At 40.1% G+C, this 23979-nt stretch overlaps 1 protein-coding gene across 2 annotated transcripts in view; it reads left to right on the forward strand.

The window, feature by feature from the left end:
* The window catches only part of SUPT3H (SPT3 homolog, SAGA and STAGA complex component), a 393577-nt gene that overhangs the window by 363857 nt on the left and 5741 nt on the right, over nucleotides 1–23979 (forward strand). The window contains exon 12 of one of the 2 annotated variants that reach the window (XM_045573190.1): nucleotides 20958–21039. In XM_045573190.1, coding sequence (XP_045429146.1) covers nucleotides 20958–20999 — 42 coding nt within the window. In that variant the 3' untranslated portion in view covers nucleotides 21000–21039. Of the gene's footprint in view, nucleotides 1–20957; nucleotides 22274–23979 lie in introns of those variants that run through there. The other variant, XM_045573189.1, reaches the window with a different exon arrangement.

Consider the following 23979-nt stretch of genomic DNA (forward strand, 5'->3'; position numbering starts at 1 on the left):
ATTATCTGGGCACTTTTGCTGAGAATAAATACACCACATACATGTGGGTGTCTTTGGGGGCTCTCACTTCTATTCCATCGATCTGCATCTCTCTCTGTGTGCTCTTACCATACTGACTTGATTACTTTAGCTTTCTACTAACCTTTGAAATCAGGTGGTGTATGTCCTCCATTTCTTTTCAAAGTTTTTTGGCTGTTCAAGCTCCTCTGCATTTTCATTTAGAATTAGTCTATCACCTTTACAGAAAAGCTTGGTGGGATTAGAAAGTAATTGCAGTGAATCTATAGATAAATTTGTGGGGAATATCTTAACAAGATTGTCTTCTAATCCATAAATACAGTATATTTCTCTTTAAGATCTTTTCAAAATTTTCTCATAAGCACCTGGTTATTTTCATTGTGCAGATCTTGCACATATTTTGTTAAAATTTTCCTTAAGGATATTATATTTTGCACTAGAGGCCTGGTGCATGAAATTAATGTATGGTGAGGGAGGGGATCCCTCAGCCCAGCCTGGGACTCTCCAATCTGGGACCCCTCAAGGGATGTCCAACTGTCCATTTAGACCCAATCCCAGTGGAATCAGGCCTAAACGGGCAGTGGGACATCCCTCTCACAATCCAGGACTGCTGGCTCCTAACTGCTCTGCTGCATGCCTTCCTGATTGCCCCTAACTGCTTCTGCCTGCCAGCTTGATCACCCTCTAACCTAGGGGTGTCGAACTCAATCAGAGAAGGGGCCAAAATCTAAAATCCAGCCTAAATCGCGGGCCGAATGGTTTACTGAACAGTCATAAACTGTCATTGTGATGGAAACGCAGCGGAGTACAGTGATGACAGCGCGGTGCGGGCCACATTGCAAGGCCTGGCGGGAAGGATTTGGCCCGCGGGCCTTGTGTTTGACACATGTGCTCTAACCACTCCCCTGCCAGTCTGTTTGCCCCCAACTTCCCTCCTCTGCCACCCTGGTCACCCCTTACTGCCCTCCCCTGCAGGCTTGATTGCCTTCATTTGCCCTCCCTTGCAGGCCTGGTCCCTCCCAACTGCCTTCCCCTGCCGCCATCTTGTGTTGGCCATCTTGTGTCGACATGAGGGCAGGATCCTTGACCACATGGGGGCAGTCATCTTGTGTGTTGGAGTGATGGTCAATCTACATATTACTCTTTTATTAGATAGGATAGAGGCCTGGTGCATAGGTGGGGGGTCAGCTGGTTTTCCCTGAAGAGTGCAGTGTGGTGGTTCCTTTGGGGTGTGGGGCAGCCTGGGTGAGGGGTCTGAGGTGGTTTGCAGGCAGGCAATGACCCCTGGCTCCCCAAGCAGAGACCCTGGTATCTGGGATTTATTTATCTTCTACAATTGAAACTTTGTAGCCTTGAGCAGAGCCAAGTCTTCTGCTTGCTCTGTGGAGGCAGCCATTTCTGTTGGAATTTATTTATGTTCTATAATTAAAACTTTGTAGCCTTAAGTGGAAGCCTGGGCTGGCCAGGGTGTGCAGAAAGCTTGACTTCCTCCATTGCCAGGGAAACCCAAGCCTCTGTGGCTGCAGCCAGCTTGGTTGGGTTAATTTGCATACTTGCTCCTGATTGGCTGGTGGGCATGGCTTGTGGGTGTGGCAGAGTCATGGTTAATTTGCATATTACTCTTAGATGGGATGTCTTTATAATTTCTTAATTTTTGTTTCTGCTTGTTTATTGCTAGAATATATAAATAAAATTCATTTTTTGGGTGACCTCATATGCTAACACCTTGCTAAACTCAATTCTAGTAACATTTTTAGATTCTTTGTTGGTTTCTATGTAGATGGTTGTGTTTTCTGTGAATAGAGGCTTATTTATTTTAGCATTTCCAATTTGTATTTCTGTTTTCTTCATCTTTGACGGTGACTAGTAATGGTAAGAGTAGACATCTTGCTTTACTTCTGATCTTATGGGGAAAGTGATTTTCACAATTAAAATTAATAATTTGGTTTTTCATAGATGTCTTTTCTCAGATTGAGGAGCACCACTACTTTGAGCCTGTCTTTTCCTGTGGAGGTGTGTGGACCTCATTCATACAGGCCTCTGAATGCAACCTTATCAAATGGCAGGACTCCCACCCCATCTCTCTCTGTCCCCTTACTCTGCCTTGGTTGATTTCATAGCACTTCCACTGCTGTCATATTGTGTATTTATTTGTTAGCTATCTCACCCCACTAAAAAGTTTAATTTAACATACTCACGATGCATCATCCACATTTCAAACACTGCATGGCACATCATAGTCCCTCAATAACTACATGTGAATTAGTGAAGAAACAATCGCAAGTCATTTTCAAACCTGTGAATCTGAGTTCCCCAGGAGCCTTACGGTAAGAATAGGTAATTGCCAGGCTCAAAGGTGCAGTAAGCATTGTCTATAGAGAAGATAATTGATATGTCTTGATATGTTTTCAACTATATGTAGATACTGTTGTGTTAATAAAATTCATTTAGATATGTCATTGAAGGATTTTTTAACATTACATTTTTCCTCAGTCAGTGGCTACCAGAAGTATAACTCCCATGTGAGTGCTTTTACATTTTTTTATATTTCCTCATACTCAGATTTTTTCAACATAATGTATGTTTTTAACATTCCCTTATACATTATAAAAATGGGGATTACTGCTTTGAGGGTTTACTAGGCCAAATATAAAGTAACTTGAACTTAGTAACTCAGGTTTGCCTTAAAGCAAAAGGACTGTAGTATGATTCCAATATCAAGAACTTAGCTTTTAAAGTATCTCAGACTCCTTCCTTTGAAGGCCAATGCAGTCACCTCTTGGTATGGGGGGTTGAGTGGGAGGCAGAGGGAGAAAACCAGAGATGCTCTTCTCTTATATAAAAGGATGTAGTGTTTGCATATGACCTATGAACATCCTCCTGTTGACTTTAAATCATCTCTAGTTTACTTAAAATACCCAGTACTAGGTAAAATGCTGTGTAAACAATTTAGGGAATAAAGACCAAAGAAAAGTTTGTACATGTTCAGTAGAGATACAACCACCTTAGGCCTAATTGCGTATTACATGTAGGCAGCAACATAACCTTTTTATTTTTTAATCCTGGGACATGTGAAGCATACTGTACTTGATTTTCTCTTATACTTTCACAGTGTTTGAGATGAAAGTGCCACTGTCTTGAGAATGCACCCTAAGTTTTTTCCCCTCTAGGTTTTTTCTAGGTTTAGAAAAGTCTTACTTAATGGTATACTTTGGGGCCAGACCTTGTTTCAGGTACTGTGCACCCCTGGACCTGCTGAAAAAGCCAGAAAGGGAAAATTTCCTGCCCAGGTGGAAGCTGAACTGATCTCATTTGACACTCTCAGCCAAGAAAATTCAATTTATAGACTGATTGCGGTTTTAGAGGACTTCAATACTGCCTTAGTTTCCAGACTACTATATGGTTTAAAAAGATTCATACAAGAAAAGAGTGAAAGTAGGTGCGTTACCACCCGTACTACTTCCCTAAGACTGCTGTACAGAGTGCCACAAACAGGATGGCCTAAAACAGCACAAATTTATTATCTCACAGTTCTGGAGGCTAGAAATTTGAAATCAAGGTATGCATAGGGCTGGTTCTTGGGAGGTCTCCGAGGGAGAGTCCGGTTCATCGCTCCCAGTTTTTGATGATGACCAGCCATGCCTGACGCTCCTTGATTATAGATGCGTCGGTCCAGTCTCTGCTCTCTCTCTCTTTTTTTAAATACGTTTTTATTGATTTCAGAGAGGAAAGGAGAGGGAGAGATAGAAACTTCGATGATAGAATCATTGATCAGCTGGCTCCTGCACGTTCCCTGCTGGGGAACTAGCCTGTAACCAAGGCATGTGCCCTTGACTGGAATCCTGACCCTTCCATCCACAGGCCAACAGCTCTATCCACCGAGCCAAACCAGCTAGGGTTGGTCTTTGTCCTGTGTGTCTCTTATCTCCTCATACAAGGACACCACTCATTTTTGACCATTTCCCACCTTAATGCCCTCATCTTAACTTGATTCCATCTGCAAAGACCCCATTTCCAAATCAGGGCACAGTCACTTCTTCCAGGAATCAGGTCTTCAACTTAGCTTTATGGAGGATATGATTCAACCCATAACATCATTTAATTACTATTATATCAAGATAGTAATTGTAAATAAAACTAACCCCAGCATAAACCTCATAAAAATGGATTTACTGATTTTATGGTGAAACAAATCACACACACACACACACACAAAAAGAAAAGAAAAGAAAAGAAAAGAAAAGAAAAGAAAAGAAAAGAGAAAAGAAAAGAGAAAAGGAAAGAAAGAAAGAAGAAAGAAAGAAAGAAAGAAAGAAGGAAGGAAGGAAGGAAGGAAGGAAGGAAGGAAGGAAGGAAGGAAGGAAGAAAGAAAAGAAAAAAGAGAAAAGAAATTCAACAGGGCACATTAAAGTGAGGAGGAAACAAATATCACATTATTATTTCTCCACTACTGGTAAGGATTTTCAAAATGTTTGAAAAATATAATGTCAGTGTTAACTCTAGAACAATAGGTAATGGAATACCTCCCCTCCACTTTCTCATTTGTGGTAGAGGTTGGATTTGAGATCTTCTCATTTCTGCACCCAGCACAGAGAGCTCTCCAGTGGCTTAGTGACCCAAGAATCCCGATGGAGGGTTTTAGAAACTTGTCACTCAGCCTACTCAAGGGACCAGCTATTTCAAGTTCCTTCTGCCTTTGATTGCCAGGACCCTGCCATACCTGCCTAGATGGTTTACCCACCTAAACTCTTGGGCAAGGCCAATGATTCCCAACTGTTTTGAGTATGAAGACCCCATTTCATATAAATGTTTTTTATGGGATACCTACCCTCTCCCAACTGATAGCAGTTGTGCAACCCTTTATCTAAGTAAAGCTACACTGCATTTTGTTTTATTAATTGCAAATATATTTGAAGATAAGAAATTAAAATTCTCAGTTTATGAAATAAATTATTTTGCAAAGTGTTCATGTATATTGATTTTCATATATATTAATATATATGTGTGTGTGTGTGTGTGTGTTTGTATATATATTTATTTATTTATTTATTTCATAGAGGGAGAAGGAGAGATAGAAACGTCAATGATGATAGAGAATCACTGATTGGCTGCCTCCTGTACACCCCCTACTAGGGATTGAGCCTGCAACCCGAGCATGTACCCTTGCCCAGAATCAAACCCGGGACCCTTCAGTTTGCAGGCTGACACTCTGTCCACTGAGCCAAACCAGCTAGGCTTGATTTTCTTTACATGAGGATTATTCAAACTTGAATAGCCTTTACTCACTTACCAAATATTTATTGAGCATTTAGAGTAAGACATTTATACAAACTATAATAATGGCTTAGAGTTCAAGAGATAGAAGTTATTAATTAGTTTAATGAATTATACTAACATTTACAAATAGAAGTATGCATCAGTAGAGAATTATAATCAAAGTATTTCCAGAGTTGAGAATATGAATTTCAATAAATGTACATTTGCTAAAAGTTAAAATTCCCCCAAGAATATGATTTGATTATATGTTGTTATACTTATAGATTACAAGTACATATTGAATGCAAATATAAACATATTATACTTATATAGTGCTTTGCATTTTACTGTCATTTTGCATGACAGTTTACAAAAACTGTCATGTACATCATAGCCAAAGCTCTTTTCTCCAAAGTTAGATTATAGCATCATGTTTTAAGGTATTATAACCTTGCTGGACTTTCTTTCATTAGAAGTTTGACTCTAATATCACTATATAATTATGTTTACATGAAGCATTGGAAAGAAGGTGTGGAGTCCCCATATGTTCATTTCAGCCTGGGTGGCTAAATGGCTTGTAACAGTCAGTGCATGAAAATGCCCTCGATTGAATAAATTAGCAAAATCACAAAAGGAAACCACTGTAGGAAATAGTTTTACACATGTAATTGCTGAAATCCTCTAGTGAATGTGTCAATCTGTACTAACTAAATAAATTTGTTTATAGACATGTTCTGTATTAGCTTCCACTCTTTCACAGCCCTTTGCCAAACAAAATCCCACTAGAAGTAGGATGTTCACACCCGAGTAGGAGTTTCTTGGATAAATATTTTTACTATATGGAGACCAAAACCACTTCTACAAATTTCTGACTTTGATTGAAATAGTATATTTCTTTAGCTTTTTTCCTCCCATCTTTTCTCCTGGCAGCTACTCATGCATTAGCTTACCTCCTCCCACCTCCTGGGCCTGTGCAGAAGAAGGGCTGGCTGCATGCACAGGGGGCCAAGGGACCCTGAGAGTGATGGGACCAGCCGACTCCATCACTAACCCCACCGCATGGATCAGACAGGCAGAGATAGATTAATTTTAAAAGGCTCTCTTGAAAGCTAGTTAAAACGATTTGTGGAATTGATTCAGCATTAAGATTATACATCCTGAGGCTAGAACGCCTGCTTACCTTTGAGTGCTACATGAATAGAATACATGTAGAACCCATTCAGCCCGTTCTCAAGAAGTCATGGTAAGAGTTACTGAGACACAACAGACACCTTCTTTCATAATTCTTTAGTCTAGAATTGGTGCTAATTTTTTCATAGGCCTTTGAAGATTTTTTTTTTTTTTGGCTGGTGAATAATAAAACAAAATCTTTTTAAAAGAAAGTAGAAGTGAAAAGAACATTCTTTTTAAGGTGCTAAACCTAAACCTTCTCATTGTCTTTGAAAGACAATGCAACCAGTAAACAGTAGACTTGAACACTAGTGTAATGGGTGATCTGAGCCTCTTCCGCGTTACTATGACCCAAATAGCCAACCTTTTAGGGTTAGTTAGGAAAATGCCCAATAAAATGAACACTGTCACTGCTATATAAATAATACATCATATATGACAGGATAGTTTCATACCTCAGGAAGTTTAGCCATTTAATATGATAATTCTGTTCAAATTAATGTTTCAAACTGGTGAACATACTCTGGCTGTTTGTTTTGAAGGTAAATTTTCAAAATGGATAGGGCAGAATGTAAATATTTGTGGCAAATTCCATTAAAACAACTCTGTTATAGAAATACAGGTGCTTCTGTATGTACAAGGTAAAAGAATATGTTTGCAGGAGCTCAAATACACCTTATTAGGTATGAAGGAAGCATCCCTGTCAATGTCAATAAGAGCAGTTTAATTTTGAAGTAATTGCCAAGAGAGAGTATTTCAAATTTGTATATACTATATTTTTTAGACTAGTTTTAGAGTCACAGCAAAAGTTAATAGGTTTGGAAATATCCCATATATGCACAGCCTCCCCCATTATCCATGTTATCCATCAGAATCATGTTTTTGTTACAGTTTATGAACCTACAAAATCATTTTCATCCCAAGTCCATAGTTTACTGGCTTCAAAGTTTTGCCTTTTCCAGAATGTTATATACTTGGAGTCATAAGTTGTGTAACTTTTTCAGATTGCCTTATTTCACTGAGTAATAAGCATTTAAATTTTCCCTGTGTCTTTTCATAGTTTAACATCTCATTTCTTGTGAGAACTGAATAATCCACTGTCTGAATGTTACCATAGTTTATTTATCCTTTCACTTTACTGAAGGACATCTTGGTTGCTTCCAAGTTTTGACAAGTATGAATAAAGCTATAAATACCCATATGCAGGTATTCATGTGGACATAAGTTTTCAACTCCTTTAGGTAAATACCAGGTAGTGCAAATGTTGGATCATATGGTAAGAATGTGCCCTGACCAGGAATGTAACCATAACTTCCTGGTTCATGGGTCAGTGCTCAATCACTGAGCCACACTAGCTGGGCTGTTATCTGAATTTTGATAAACCCTTCAGTAGTAGGTAGTGTGGATTGTGTCTTAGATTTAATATGTGGTGACAGACATAGCCTATAGTCTAGCATTTAGAAACAAGCTAAAGCAAGTTCTCTCTCCTCTGGGTCTTAACTAGAACACTCTCTATCCTGCTCACCATTTCCTCTCATCCCCAATCTCAACTGAATATCTTTTTCTTCAAAAAAGTGCCTTAATCACCAATACCACCTCTACTGCCTTCTTATATGGTCCCATTATACACTATACTCATTTTTTAAACTTGTATCACTTTTGTCATTTCTCATTCAATATGTCTTCTTTATTAGACTGCTGAATATGAAGGGCAGACCCTGGCCCGGTGGCTCATTTGGTTAGAGTGGCGTCCCATGCACTAAGATTGAGGGTTCAATTCCAGGTCAGGGCACATACCTTGGTTGCAGGTTTGGAGTTCCATCCCCAGTTGGGACGTGTATTAGAGGCAACTGATCGATGTTTTTCTCATTGATGTTTCTCTTTCCTCTCTCTCTCAAAATCAGTAAAAACAGCCTCAGGATTTTTTTTAGAAAGGAGAAGAAAATAAGGGGCTGTGATCACTGCTGTATTCACTGAACCTTGTAGTCTGTATTGTTGAATGAATGACAGTTTATACAGAAATATACCTTCTCAAGTAGCTACCATACATGGTTGATATTATTAACTACTATGATATTAACTGTTTTGTATCATTATTTTTAGTATTTTTTGTCTTCAAAGAATTCTTAAGAACCTTAATTATAACTTATTTACTAGCCTAATTGGTGTCTTGACCATTGGTAAACAGGTATTGCTACCTACGTTCTTATTTTTTTGTGTGTTGTGTTTTTTTATGTTGCACAGGCTATTGAGGCAATATTATTTTTATTTTATTTTGTATCATTGTTGAGATTGAAAATACAATTGAGATCATTGCCATATAACCAAGATTGTAAAAAAAAATTACTCTATACTATCTACTGTAAGCTAGCTATTAATTATAATTTTCAGTAGCAGTATATTTGAACTTCAAATGTTTAGACTCAACAATATAATTAGCAGTGTTGTTTTAGATACCTTGGACTCTTTTTTTGGCAAACAAGGCATTTGGGAGCCATTTTTTTACTCCTAGCAGATAACAGTGAGGAGAAGCCCAGAAATGCTCCCAGTGGGAACTGAGAACCCATATCACAGTGACTTTTTTTGCAGCAATGTTTATGGTTGAATTATTAAGGTCACTAATTTATTTTTCTTAACAATTACTACTGATGGTTATCTTGTAAAATGATAAGTATGCTGTCTAAGCCTAATTTTTAAGAGCTGAGACTATCCCAGCCCCTGCTCTGGTGGAGAGCATGTTAGCATAACATGTTCTCATTGTTGCCCAAAGGAAACTAACCTACTTGCTAATCAAATCCATTCATTCCCACGATGGTTATTTATTGAGCACCTACTTATTTTCTCTGCGTTGGGTTATACTGTGGGCACACATAGATAAAATAATAAGGTCCCTGCCTTCTGAATGCTATAGAGAAATGAAAATTAACTGTTGTTAGCCCTGTCCCCCTCCCCCCCAAAAAAGCAGATTTCAGTTAATAATTCTGCCAATTTAGCACTGTTTTCATATAGAGTTATATGTGTTTGCAGCTTGGAATAATTTTAGACATCTGTGTTTTGACTGTTGTTAATATAAGGTAGCTGAAGAAAAGTTTAACATTATTGGCATTAAATTATTATTAACCATAGTTGTGTTTAAGTACATACGATATCATGGAAAGAATAATTTATACATAGAAATTGTATACTTTTAGTCTCATATAAAATTGCTAAAAATAACCTTTACAAAACACTTTTGTTCTAAAAAACAATGTTGTTTTTATCAGCTACTTAATTATTTTGCTTAACATCAGAATTAACACATCTCTCATATAATTTGATTGAGATGTCTTGGACAATTAGAAATGGCAATTTTTAATAACTAAATTTTAATTTAGAGGTTTTTGTATTCAGAATGCTGGAATAACTTGGTAATAAGAATAGGACAGTTACATACAGGAAAACAAGCATAAAATGACAACTTCTTGAAATTTATATAGGCTCCCAGTTACAGTTAGTGCTATGTCTTTTTCCCTCCCTGTTTGTGTTCTTAAACCAGTGCCCTGCTGTCCGACAAACTGCCCTCCAGGTTTCCACAGGATGTTTCTAACACTGGGAAGTATACAAAGGGAAGATGTTTAATGAAGAGCTTTGCATGTTGTAATGCTGTTCATCATATGGTTCAATTTAGATTCTCTGAAATATCAGAGTTAGAATAAAATTATCAAAAGGGGAAAAGTCACATGGCTTTGGTGCAAACAAGATGTTCCTATTTGTATTTATGTTTGCTAATGAAATTCAGCCATGATTCCCACTTTGATTTTAAGAGTCTCAGACCACCATTCAGATTTATTCATTATAATTAAATCTCTTCCCCCAGGCAGACTCAAGGGCAGCCAAAGGCCGGGGGCGGGGGTGGGGTCATACTTTATCTTTTAAAAAGCTGTTGCACAGCTTTGATATGAAGATCCAGAGTCTCGGAGATGTACAGTATTAAAGCAAAGCAGTGTGTCTCTGGGGCATAGATCCCTCCTGAGGCAGATGAAGGTCTGGGGGTGACTTGGTCTCTGAATCCAGTGGCTCCAGAGGGCAGGGCTGAACTGGGCCGTGTGGGAACAGTTGATGTAGTCTCCAGTGTGGCTGCCAGAAGAGAGGGAGGGAAAGGCCAGATATAAAAACACCCGGCTTTTCCTGGAAAACTTGGGTGTGAGGTGGGGCAGAGGGGAGGGCTCATGTAGCTTGTGCAACAGCATTTGTACGTGAAATTCAGAGATGTAGCTCCGTTCCCCACCCCAATTCAACTGAGTATTCCAACAAATCACTGAGATTAACTACATCGGTAAGTACTCTTGAAAGGCGGTTGCTTTCAGTTTGCTCTGCTACCTCCCTGCCTTCTCTCCCAGCAAAGCCCCGTGTGCCCTCTGTGCCCTCCGTGCCCTCCCAGTCTCTGTGGAGTGGAGAACGTTCGGGAAACCACCAGGCCCTTGGTAACCAGGGCGGGTCCCGTGGCCCACAAGTCACCCTCTGCAGAAAGTCTGCCCTACACTTAGTTAATTGGGAGTTAAGAGTAGTTTGGGAGAGAGAATATATGCTCCAAGTCTTTTTATTGTCCTCTTCTTACTGGATTTCATCCAAATGGTCAACTCCAAACATATCCAGGCAAGCCACATTATTTGTTAAGCCAGACACTGAGCACAGCCTGAGTAAGACTTGGATGGGAACATATGGAGTGTCACCCCTGGAAGGTCCTAAAGATGTGTGCTTTCGCCACAGAACTTTCCAGACAGGTTTATCTTAATTATTTTGATATTTCGTCCATTTATCAAAGTTATTATTTGGGGCACTCTGGGAAATCAGTGGTTCTCTAAGGAAGAGCTAATCATGCAGCAGAAGAGCCAAAAGTAGAGCTAGCAACTCATAACGACGGTCTGCCTTGTTCTGACTCCTCAGCTGTGCTGTTTGGACTTTGTTAAGTCTCTCCCTTCCTAGTCCCTTCACTTTTGTTCTGCTCCCAAGGGCTCTTAATCCGGAAAAACAATTTTCCCCCTACATCTGTTTTCCCCATTAAGGTCTGGGACGCTAAACACATAGCTTTGGACAGAATGAGAACCATCCATAAAGAGCCCTAAACTGAGTCAGGAATCCCGGGATCTCCCCCAACATGATCAGGGATGGTGGCTCTCTCTGGGCATTCGTTTTCTCTGTTAAATTTGGAATTGGGCTTAAGGCTTTCACAAAGACACTTTCCAGTTCCAGAGTCTATTCCTTGATATATGCAAAGGGTTTGTTCAGCTTGGATTAATAGGCTCAGTTTCCAAATTCCTTTTTCATTATGGAATTAAATATGGTGAGACATCTGAAGGATGATGTCCCTAAGAGTGGCATCCCAGTATCTAGGAAGGAGAAAAAAAAAAAAAAAAAAAAAAAACATGACTACTCTACAGATGGACTGCAGGTAAGAAATGTGAGAGAGACACAGGTAACCCACTTGCTGTCTGGGTAGATAGGCCTGGTCTGAAAACCTGAATTTCTCTTTCTTCTGTATTAAATTAAATGCCAGTAATAGGATTTCCACTAAGAGATGTTGCTTACTGGATAATCATGACAGATTCTGAAGTGGTTCCCATTGCTGACAAAACCATCTCCGGTCCCGTGGATGGTGTCCTCGTCCTCTCCGCCGCCATTTCCAGGCCTCGCTGCAGCCAGTCACCTGGGGCTTTGGAAACGATCCAGAGGCAGCAGAGCCAGAGGATCTGTTCTTTTTCAAAGCTCCCTCAGTGATTAGGTTGCACAGTGCTTTTTAGTATTTACTATTCTTAAAATTAGCCTGGAAAATAAGCACTCGTTGAGATGCCTCAAAACTGAAGATGACTTCGATTTAAGTCCCCCTCCACACTTTGAAGTACTGGACCAGGCTGATTTAGTTTAAATTTGAAGTAAAATTTTCATTTCGCCTTTAAGTGATGTTGAGTTAGCAAGAATTGAGTTTGTCAAGACTAGGAGACTGTGTATGTCTTCAGTAATCCAGGTGGAATGAATTATGCCAGATTTCAGAGGGTTTTTTTTTCTTTTGTTTAGTGTAAGACAATGTGGTATAATGAAGAGAATACAGGCCCTGGGTTTTTAATACTAAATCTACCATTCACTAGAGTATGTCACTTTAAAAAAGAGAATAATAAGACTCTTGTGGTAAGGGTAAATTAGATATGGGCATGAAAGTATTTATCAACCATAAAACCATGTAGTGTTTTTTAATCTTTGCCCCTTTCTCGTTGCCTTAAGAAATCTACAAATCTACAAATTTCGTGCCCTTTAAATGTTACTTGAAATTAAATATTGTGATTAGTGGGGGAAGGGCAGGAAGGGATTAATCAAAGAATTTATATGCATAATTCATGGACACAGATAATAGTGCAGTGAAGGCCTGGGGTGGGGGGTAGGATCTGGTGGAGGGGGTCAGTGGGGGAAAAGGGGGGCATCTGTAATGAAGATAATTTTTTTTAAGCAAACAAAAGAGCTGCCTAGTTTTCTCCCTCCTCCCACCCTTACGAATGACCTCTCATTGCATTTTACTTTTCGTAGGCTGTTGACATTAAATAGGAAGTTTACTGACTGCAGGGACTATGTTATTTAGCTTTTGTCCTTAGACACCAAGCAGAATGATTTACATAAAATAAGAACTCAGATTTTCTAAAATCGTATCATACGAAGTGAATGTATAGCACTTCAGGCAATGGAACCAAAATCTTCTGTTTTAGGACTTTGAGAAAGGAAATATTTATAAGTGAATTTGGGACCTGCTACAATGAAATTATTTTTTTATTTCCAATTTTGAGAAATAATTGACAAATATAATTGTATATATTTAATGTATGCAATGTGATGAGTTGATATACATTTACCTTGGGGAATGACTATCATGATCAAGATAATTAGCACATTCATCATCTCACCGTTAACTCTTTTTGTTTTGTTTTGTGTGTGTTAGAACACTTAAGATGTACTCTCAGCAACTTTTAAGTATACAACACCATATGTTTAACTCACCAGGCTGTACATTAGATCCTCAGAACTTGTATCCAAAAGTTTGTACCCTTGAATCTGCATCTGCTCATTTCTCTGTCCCTTTAGCCCTGGCAACCACAATTCTACTCTGTTTTGTCCCTATAGCCCCTGGCAAGCATAATTCTACTATGTTCTTGGTGTGTGTGTGTGTGTGTGTGTGTGTGTGTGTGTGTTTTGCTTTGATTTTGGTTTTATTTTGTTTATAATCTACATACAAGTGATACCAAACAGTACTTTTATTTCTCTCTCTAGTTTATTTCACTTAACCTAATGTCCTCCAGGTTCACCCAAAGACATATAGGTTGTTATCATGTCTTGGTGATTGTAAATAATGTTGCAGATATCTCTTTGAGATATGTATTTCATTTCCTTCTGATACATACCCAGGAGTCACATTGCTGGGTCCAATTGTAGTTCTATTTTTAAATTTTGAGCAACCACTGTACTGTTTTCCATAATGACTGTACCAATTTACATTCCCCCCAACAGCATATAAGGAGTCCCTTTCTCCACATTTGTTATCTCTTGTCTTTATAACACCATCCTAACAGGTGTTAGGTGATATCTCATTGTGGTTTTGATTTGGATTTTCTTGATGATTAGTGATGTTGAACACCTTTTTCATGTACCTATTGGCCATTTGTATGTCTTCTTCAGGAAAATGTCTATCCAATTTTTGTTGCCAATTTTAAAATTTTACTATTTGCATTTTTGCTATTGAATCATTTGTTCTTTATGTATTTTTATATATTAACCCCTTTAGGTATATGGTTTGCAAAGATTTTTCTCTGATTCTGTAGTTGCCTTTTCAATTTATTATTTACTTTGCAATGCAAAAGTCAATATAAGAAACCACTGTCAAGGTCAATATCAAGGAGCATATCCCCTATTTTTACTTCTAGGAGTTTTACAGCTACAGATATTACATTGAAGTTCTTCATCCATTTTGAGTTGATTCTTTATATGGTATAAAATAGGGATCCCGTTTCATTCTTTTGCATGTGGCTACCCAGTTTTCCCAGTACCATTTATTGAAGAGATTTTCTTAATATGTTCTTGGCTCCTTTGTCAAAAATTGACTATATGTATTCAGTCATTTGGTCGTCCCTCACTACCCGCCCTGCTAGCCTGGTCATAGGCAGCCATCTTGTGAGGTCATGAGGGTTAATTTGCATACTATCTCTTTATTATATAGGATTATGCCTTCTTTATCTTTTCCTACAGCTTTTGACTTAAAGTCTACATTTTTCTAGGCTCTTTTGTGCAATGCATAGCGCATTGGACTTCTAAAGTCTACATTTTTCTGATATAATTATAGCTTCCGTATTTTCCGGCGTATAAGACGACTTTTGAAATGAAAAAAAGTCAACCAAAAATGGCCAGAGTCAGAGAGGCTGTCTATTAAAAAAAAGAACTGGTGTTGCCTCGGAAGTGGGGAATAGTCTTATATAGCGAATATAGGCCTAAACCTATGTTTTAACTGTAAAATTAGGGGGTCATCTTATATGCCGAAAAATACGGTACCTCTATTCTCGTTTCTTTTCATTAGCATTTTCCCATCCCATCACTTTCAGCCTGTGAATGTCTTTAAAGCTTAAGTGAGTCTCTTATAGGCAGCATGTACTTGGGTCTCTGTTTTTCTTTTTATCCATCCAGGCACTCAATGTCTTTTCATTGGAAACTTAAAAGCATTTATGTTATATATGTAAGGACTTACTATTGTCATTTTGTAAATGTTTTCTGATTGTTTTATACTTTCTTCATTCCTTTCTTTCGCTATTGCTGTCTTCCTTTGAGAATTGATTTTTTTTTATAATAGTATGCTTTGACTCTATTCTCTTATTATTTGTGTACTTATTATAGGTTTTTAATTTGTGTTTACAAAGAGGCTTTTATAATGCATCTTATAAGTGTATTTTAAGTGGATAACAATTTAACTTCAATTGCATTAAAAAGATCTACACATTTATTTGCTCCCATACACCACTTTATGTTGTTAATCTCACCATTTGCATCTTTTATATTGTATTTTCACTAAGAAAATATTTTAGCTATAGTTATTTTTAGCACTTTTGCCTTTCAACCTATATGCTAGAGTCCAAAGTGATTTACATACCACCATTGCAGTATTATTTTAAATTTATCTGTGTATTTATCTTTATCAATGGGTTTTATATTTTTCATGTTTCCATGTTACTAATTAGCATCCTTTTTGTTTCATCTTGAAGAACTCCTTTTTGCCTTTCTTCTAAGGTGGCCTAGTGGTGATAAAGTCCCTCCATTTTTGTCTATATCTCTACCTAAGAACTACTTTTCCGAGTAAAGTATTCTAGATTGGAAGGTTTTTGTCTTTGAGCACTTTGAATATATCACCCTACTCCCTCCTGGCCTGCAAGGTTTCTTCTGAGAAACATGCTGAGAATGTTGTCTGGCTTTGCTTCTATGTGTTGACTCTTTTTAAACTCTTAATTCTTTGGTTAACTCTCTTTGGTTAACTTTTCAGACCCTTTCTCTCTCTTCTAGGACTCCCATAATGCAAATATTGTTTCACTTAATGTTGTCCCATAATTCACATAGGCTTTTTTCGCTCCTTTTCATTCTTATTTTTCTCCTCTGTATGGATAATATTAAGAGATCTGTCTTCAAGTTTGCAGATTAATTCTTCTTGATTAAGCCTTTTTTGAAGCTCTCTCTTGCATTTTTCATCTTATTCATTGCATCCTTCAGCTCCAGAATTTCTACTTGGTATATCATGATTTATCTCTCTTTGTTGAACTTCTCATCTTGTTCATGCATTGAGTTCCTGAGCTCATTGGGTTATCTGTGGTCTCTTGAATCTTACTGCACTACCTTAAAATATTTTTAATTCTTTTTCAGTTGACTCATAGATCTCTATTTCTTTGGAGTTGGGTACTGGAAAATTATTGACAGTATCATGTTTCCTTACTTTTTCATGTTTCTAGTGGCTTTACATTGATGTCTGTGCATTGAGGGAGCAGTCAGTTCTTCTGTAATTTTTAAAGACTAACACTGGTTAGGAAAGACCTTTCTCTGAAGGTGGCCATGAGGGCTTTGGCTGGGTGGATGCAACATCTCTGATTCTAGGGGGAGCACAGTGGTGTAGTTTCCATACCTCTATCAGCCAAGGTCAATATTGTTCAAGACTGCATGGTCTTTGGTGGCCAAGACTGTGGAGGTCCTGCAAGTGGCAGTGGTGCCTAGGACTCTTGGGGTCCTCCGGGGCAGAGCTGCTGGGGTCTTCCTAGTTGCCCTTTTTGCCTGTGGGAGAATGTGCCAGACTGGGCTATCCCACTTGGTTTCAGGCACTCAGAGCAGCAGTAACGCTGGGGTGCTGGGCTCAGGTACATGTGGAACTACCGCAGTGCCTGAGACCTGGGGGCACAGGTGCCCTTGCTGCAGTGGTAATGCTGGTGTCTTAGATGCAGACATGTGCAGGTCTCCTGGGGAACCCGGGTCTGAGGCTCTGAGACTCACCACAGTATTTGGGCCCTAGAGGGCAGGGGGCAGAGCACCAGCAGTTCAGCCTCAGTGATGCCAGTTCAAAGCCATGACTCAGGACCCAGGGAATGGGACATAGAGCCTCAAAGTGCTGCCCAGTGATGGCAAGTGAGTGCCATGACATCAGACTCACAGAGTGGGCCAGAGAGCAGCAGCTGCAGGAGCACCGCCCAGTGGTGCTGGATCAAAGCTGTGACTTGAAATGTGAGAGGCAGGGCACAGATTCTGTCCATAGAGGGTGAGAGTTATGGTGTCCCAAACGCAGAGAGTGGGCACAGCATCAGGAGGGGCCCTGAGGCAGGTCTCACAGCAGCAGCAGCCCAGCCCCCATGAGGAGACACAGCCTGGGAATCCCATGCGGCTCCATCAGCAGGGCTCAGTGTTGTAGCCGAGGCTGCAAATGGCCATGGCAGAGATGAGCCTCTCTGAGGTGCTCCTGCTCTTCTGTCCCTTGGGATACCATTCACCTGAGGGAGTGCCCCCCGAGCTGCTTGACCTGAGGAGTGGAGGGGGGAGGGGGGGATGATGCAGATAAAATGGTAAAATGCTTCCCATGCCTCTAAGTGGCCAGGCCTGTCGCTCAGCCCCACAGGATTCTGTTTCTTTGTTGTAGCTCAGAGCTTTCCCAGAGCTGTTTCTGCATGTTGGTAGTTGTTTGTTTATTGTTTTCGTGGGAGATGAGCTTTGGGGCTCTCTAGCCGGCCTTGTTGATGTCAGCCCTGACAATGAAACTCTTGTTTTATTTCAAGTTTGAGAAAGTAGGAAAGAGTCAGGAAAGGTGGTACTGAGAATAAAATGTACCTCTGAACTGGGTGAAGGAGAGATTTAGACGGTGGCATAAATAACACACACAAGTATATTCAAGTTGGAACAACAGGATATGTTTTGTAAAATACCTTCTTTTTCTTAAGATGAATGCTAATCTTTTACTTTGTTATAGTAACATGTGTCCTTTAAAATGTGCAATTTATGGTGACCCACAAACCAAGCAGAAGTAAACCAATTTGAGACTTAAATGTTTTCTCTAGCTTATCCATATTCAAATAAGAAAAGAAAAAAAAAGTCATACTTTAAAAGTGCAGAGTCGTGAGTTAGTAATTTTCCCACCCATGCCCATGCAGTAGATAGAATCTGTATCTGTTTATCCAGGTATATTGAAGTTCTGGTAACAGGTCTTAATTTGGGGCTGAGTGAATAAATGAACGTAAAAGGTAGGAGCTCACTTGATCCTCAATTTTTAAAAAAAAGAAAAAGTAACTGTAACTGGTCTTTTAAAAACAACCTAACTATTATCTTTGCTGCTTTACTGGTAACATGCTAAAATGTCTGAGCTATTCAACAAACTCACATAGGAGCAACTAGTAGTCAAGTACAGACCTTTATTAAATCAGTAATAAATCTTAGGTGGCATATGGAAGAAGCTTGGTTTATTGGGGAAGCCTGATTTGGTTATTGATTGATTCTTTTCAGTAGTGAGGTGTGGTCCTGGCTGTTTCCGGTCAGGGTCTGCAGAGTGTCTGTGAAGAGATAAAATTGGGAATCAGGCATAGGATCTGACAGTGGAGAGTAAGTGGGATGGATACAAAGCGTTTCGTGAGAATGTAGCCTCTGGAAGGCCCTCACACCACTCGATGTTTAAATTTAGTTTCAACATTTGCAACACAAATAAAGAGAAATTCACAGTTGACACAAAGATGAGTTGTCTTCATCCATCTTCCTTTAAAGTTGCTTACTCTAGAAAAGATGCCAAATTTTCGACGTTCCCATAATCACCCTCCACAGACAGCACACATCCTTTGTACATCAAACAGCAGTGACTGAACAGCAGTGACTCAGGGTGAACGACCCTGGGGGATTGGTTTGCTGAGATTGCTCTTCGCTAATTACACATGCATGTCTGTTCCTCCTCTATTTTAGAATTAGAATAGGAAGACCTTCGTCCAGAAAGCTGGGTCAGCTTGGCCACTGGGGATCTGTTACTAAATAAGCCAGCCATCTTTTCACTGTTTGCAAAGGTGAACTGATTTTCTAAAAGTGACCTTTTCAGTCCTAAGGAAAACCACTTCTTACTGCGCCCTCCCCCCCCCCCCCCCCCGAAGATTAAACTCGGTAAATTCTTAGCTACAGTCAGCCAAGACTCTTCCCCTGAGCCACACTTCTTTCCCCAGGAGGGCTCTCTCAGCCATTCACCTGGAGGAGAAACCCGGCTTGACTTAAGGCCCATTTATCTCCATGTAAACCGTCCCTGCGTTTAAATATGATGTTATGTGAAAGGCTGTCACTGTGGCTGTAAAATTTAAAATATCAGGGTCCAGAAGCAAAGCATCACTGGGGCGGACGCCTCTCAGGCAGCCTTGGTGGTAGGCTGTGCTGTGGTTGCGGGAAGACACTCTATCCATTGCTGCGAGTTATTTGTGGCTCTCTGAGGAATGCACTTAACACTGCTCTCCGTGCTCCCTCTCAGGGGTAGACGTGGAACTTTCTAGTTCTTGTTAGGATGTTTGCTCCAGGCCAGGGGTGTCCTCTGGCACAAAAAGCCTGATATCAGGAAGGAACTCGCGGGAGAGCCCTGAGAAGCGGGCCAGGAATGTGCCGTTTTCTCATCCCAGCTCATCCCAGCCGCTGCTGGGAGTGAGCTGCGTGGCAGCATCGCCGCTGATGGAATTTCAGCCCCGCTCCAACCTGACAGCCACAGGAAATCCCGGACAAGCCGCTGTTTGGAAGGGGTGCATGTGAAGTGGACTGGTTTTATGATTAACGGAAAGTTATTGGGGGGGGGGGAAAAAACATTTTTGTTTCACCTCATGTTGTTAGAAGTCTTTAAAAGCTTGTGGTTCACTTACCTTTTTTGCAAAGTAATTAAAAATGTATTTCAGTCTTTTTTTTTTTTTAGAATTAAACTGTGCAGTACGTCCATGGCATTAGCTTAATCATAAAAGCTTATTCTGCATTTCTGACAATATGCTGTTGACGGTAAATTTGTTGGACTGAAAGTGTGCAGATTCCAGAATAGGCTGAGTTGTTACCTTAGAGGGGAAAATCCCTGATACAGATTCTGTAATTGTTTCCATTTTTCTGAAAGCATTATAGAAGAAATGGCATCTAATTGAGGGTTGTGAGTTGTCTGAATGTGACTTCATAGTGTAAATACTGAGCGCTGTGGTGGGGAAAGGACTCGTTTAACTCCTGGGCCGTGGCTTTCAGCTCTGCTCCCCGCCGGCCTCGCTGCGAGGCTCAGGGCCAGTCACAGGCCTGGGCAGCCCAGCTCTCGGGCAGAGACAGCTCTTGGGATAAAAAGTCATGCATTTTACTTTGTCTGTAGAAATGCATTGTCATTAGCATCCAGTTTCCCAGTTTCTTTCACGGGACTGTTCATCCAGTCATGAACACCCACAGTTACGCTGCCTGTGCATGCGTGTATATGAAGTTATGGGAGATTCGAGTTTTCTGTAACATCTGTAATCTACAGAACTCCTTCGAGACCGTTTTCAGGGGGAGGAACAGCCTCTTTGGTGCCTGTTCCCAGAGCTTTGCACGGAGACTATAAATTAAGCTGTGGAAGGCTATAATGAGCCAGTAATTTATAGACTATTAAGATACTTAGTTAGAAATTATTCTTGAGCATGTCCAATAGGGAACACATGTTTACAAAGGACAAACAGATTCAACACAACATGTCTTTAACCTAACCAAGTCCAGGCAATTAACAGAACGGGATGTCTTATTTCGCCTATCTCCCACTCCCCCAAAATAGGATCGCTAGCCACTTGTTAAACCGCACTGACTTTTTAATAGACAAAGCAGCTGCGAGGGCTCTGCCACCAGAACTGCTCAGAGTAAGCCCCTGTCAGAGTGCGGCCAGCCGGCCACAGCACGGGATGAAGCTTGCCTTGCCGCGCCTCCTCTCCTGTTGGACTTGTGATAATTCACTGCAGCTTTCTCCTTCTCCGCAGAGCGCCTACCGCAGGGCCGGGATGGCCTTCCTGGCCTGCTGACTGCGGGGCGCGGACACGGGACCGGCGCTGCTCCCTGAAGGTGATTCTGTTCCCGGGGTGGACAAAGCAAAGCACACGGTGACCTTCTCTGCACCCCCAGGAGTGGGCCGGTTTGTTGTGACTACGGAGGGGCTGACTCCAGCTCTTCCCCAGCCCCCTCAATGCCTAGTCTTGTTTACTAGACAGGCCGTTGGCTAATTAATGGCAGGATGTTTGGGAGAGTGTGTAGGTGGACAAGAATGCGGATCACACAATTTTGAAATTTTAATTTGGAATGGATTTACTGCCCTCAGCTCACATATCTTAAAAGCAGTGTCTTATTTTTTTGTCTTTTTTTTTTTTTTCAGTGTTTAGTCTATGTTTTAGTTGATGCATTTAGTAATCCAAGTTTGGGACAAAGGAAATAAAATTAAAAGGACAGTCAGCTTTCCCCTGGCACTTTACTTTCCAGCCTCGTTGACTACATCCACATGGACTTTAGAGACAGATGTCTATTTTGTAAACTCACAGGAATCAAAGTTTGAGGGGACGTGGTGAACTCTGTTCCTGTCCTCGCCTCCCTGCTCCCACTCACAGTGTATGTCATGTTCATGCCTTCTTCCCGGCTCTCTGCATGTCTGCCTGGCGCGTGTTTTCCCGCATCCGGACCCTCTCCCCATCTCCAGCTCTTTCCTTCCCTGTCCCTGTTGACCCAGGCCGACCGCTCTCACACCCACCCTCCCCTATGGAGGGGAGCGAGGATGTGCTCTCTCCCAGCACCACCTCCCTGAGGCTGCACGTGTGGACAGGAACTGCCGGTAGCAGCCGAGCTACCCTCTGGCATCTATGCTCTCTCCAGTACGCGAGGAACTGGCACCCTCGGGAACAAGTCAAAATAGAGCAGACGTAATTGTACAGTTCCTGATTAGACTGGAATTGCAAAAGAACACAGGAAGTTATTCCTTTAAATTCGTAGGAGTTTTGTGTAATTTTGCTTTTATCATGGCTTTTACTCCACTGAGACAACCTTTGTAAAGAATTAATAGACACAGAAATGAGAAACATGAAAGGTTTCGTCTGGTGACCAAAGTCATTGTGCAGCCCAGCTAATATGATTGGGCCACATTATTCCCATTTGTTAACTATCACTTACCTGTTCTATGTTAGTCCTTCTGGAAAAAATCTTTATGTCAAGGACAGAAAGTGCAGATATATAATATCAGAAGTTTTCAAAGGGTTTTGATGTTCCATCTGTGTTGTTAAAATGTATGATTAAACTTTTCTTTTTATCATCATTCTTATTTTTCTTGGCGTCCCTAATCATAGAAAATTATAAGCTTGCAGTAAACATCCTAACTTTTGAAATGACAGCATTTATTGTATTTGGTTTCGATCTGCCTGGCTTATTGATGTATAAAATTTTCGGGGGCTATTTTTTCACATCAAAATTCCTTCTCTTCCCACATTATACATTTTAAACTATGCACAAGGCAGAAAATATAGGGTTTAGGGTTTTCCCCTTCATTTTATTCTACCTGATCTCCTTATACTCCCAGAGAAGGAAGACTCAACGTACATTTCTCTCAGAAATATGACAGGTCTGTGTTTTTGTTGGTCTGGCGTATGTTTGTCTATCTTGAACAGTCTGACAGGTAATTATTTATAAAATCTGGTTTTGCCCAGTAAGTCCATATAATAACCTTTCACTTTCCATCATAAGCCACTGAGCTGCATTTAGAATCAAACAAGGTCATTTATGTCTTTCCTGAATCAGCCTACATGTCCCCATAATTGCTCAATATTAATATTTTTAATTCTTTTTTTTTTTTTTTACTTTTCTACCCATAGGTTCTTTCCCTGACTCTTTCCACAACACTAAATTCAAAGTGAAATAAAATTTCCTTAAGCAGTGAATATAGAAAAAAAGAAGGAACATTTCAGAAAATGTGACTTCAATAAATTTCTCTCTAAAGATTAAAATGTTAGGTAGATTCATAAAATATTAGAGCAGAAGATGGTCTTAAAAAAATCATTGAAAACAAACATTTGTTTCACACATTAAAACACATGGCCCAGGGAGGGAAACCAACGTGCCCAGATGGCTCAGCAAAGTCAGGGAGCCCAGGGCCAGGTCCTGGCCCCAGGTCCCAGGCTAGCGGTGTGCTCCATGCTGGGCTTGCTCCGACATTACCAAGACACGTCGCTTCTATGGTGTGTGTACCTCAGACGTGTTATATTAAAATGTTCTTCAAAGGGACTGATATTAACTAAATAATCTGCCAGTTACACAACAATGTTTTTAAAAAAGAAGTCTGCAAGCAAGGGAGAGGGGAATTAGCCTACTTTGTGTCAGGAAGCAGATCGCTGGCATTTCTTCTATCTTCATAATGACTTCATGAAGTACATGCTATAAAACAAAAAATAGACACAAAAATCATGCTCTCTAAATCAAATGTGAATACACAGAATAGTTCCTATTTTTGTAGGCTTGCATTTTGGAGATTAAATTTGAAAATAAAATCAGTAAATTGCCTCTCTAGTGGGAAATTGATACTGCCTCATAGATTTGAGAGTAAAAGAAATAGAAATATTTCTCCTTTCACCTGAATTTGAAAATTTGACTTCGTGAACATGCCATTTTAAAGCGATGTCTTTAACCTTCCTGTCTTCACACATCACAATAGTTGAGATCCAAAAAGAATGTTCCAGCTCTGGCCAGGTAGCACAGTTGGTTAGAGCATCCTCCATATGCCATGGTTGTGGGTTCCAGCCCCAGTCAGGGCACATACAAGAACCAGCCAATGAGTGCCTCACTCAGTGGAACACCAAATTGATCTTTCTCTTTCTTTCTCTCTCACATCAATAAATAATAATGTTCCCATTTTAGAACTGAGAATTTTTATTTAAAAAAACAAAAGCACAAATATTTTTTAAATTATGTACGTACTTTCTGTATGTGGGGAAAATTCTTCATTTATTACTGTCTGTCCTTTGTTTCTAT

The sequence above is a fragment of the Pipistrellus kuhlii genome, unplaced genomic scaffold, assembly GCF_014108245.1.
Source record: "Pipistrellus kuhlii isolate mPipKuh1 unplaced genomic scaffold, mPipKuh1.p scaffold_m20_p_5, whole genome shotgun sequence".
Taxonomy (NCBI): domain Eukaryota; kingdom Metazoa; phylum Chordata; class Mammalia; order Chiroptera; family Vespertilionidae; genus Pipistrellus; species Pipistrellus kuhlii.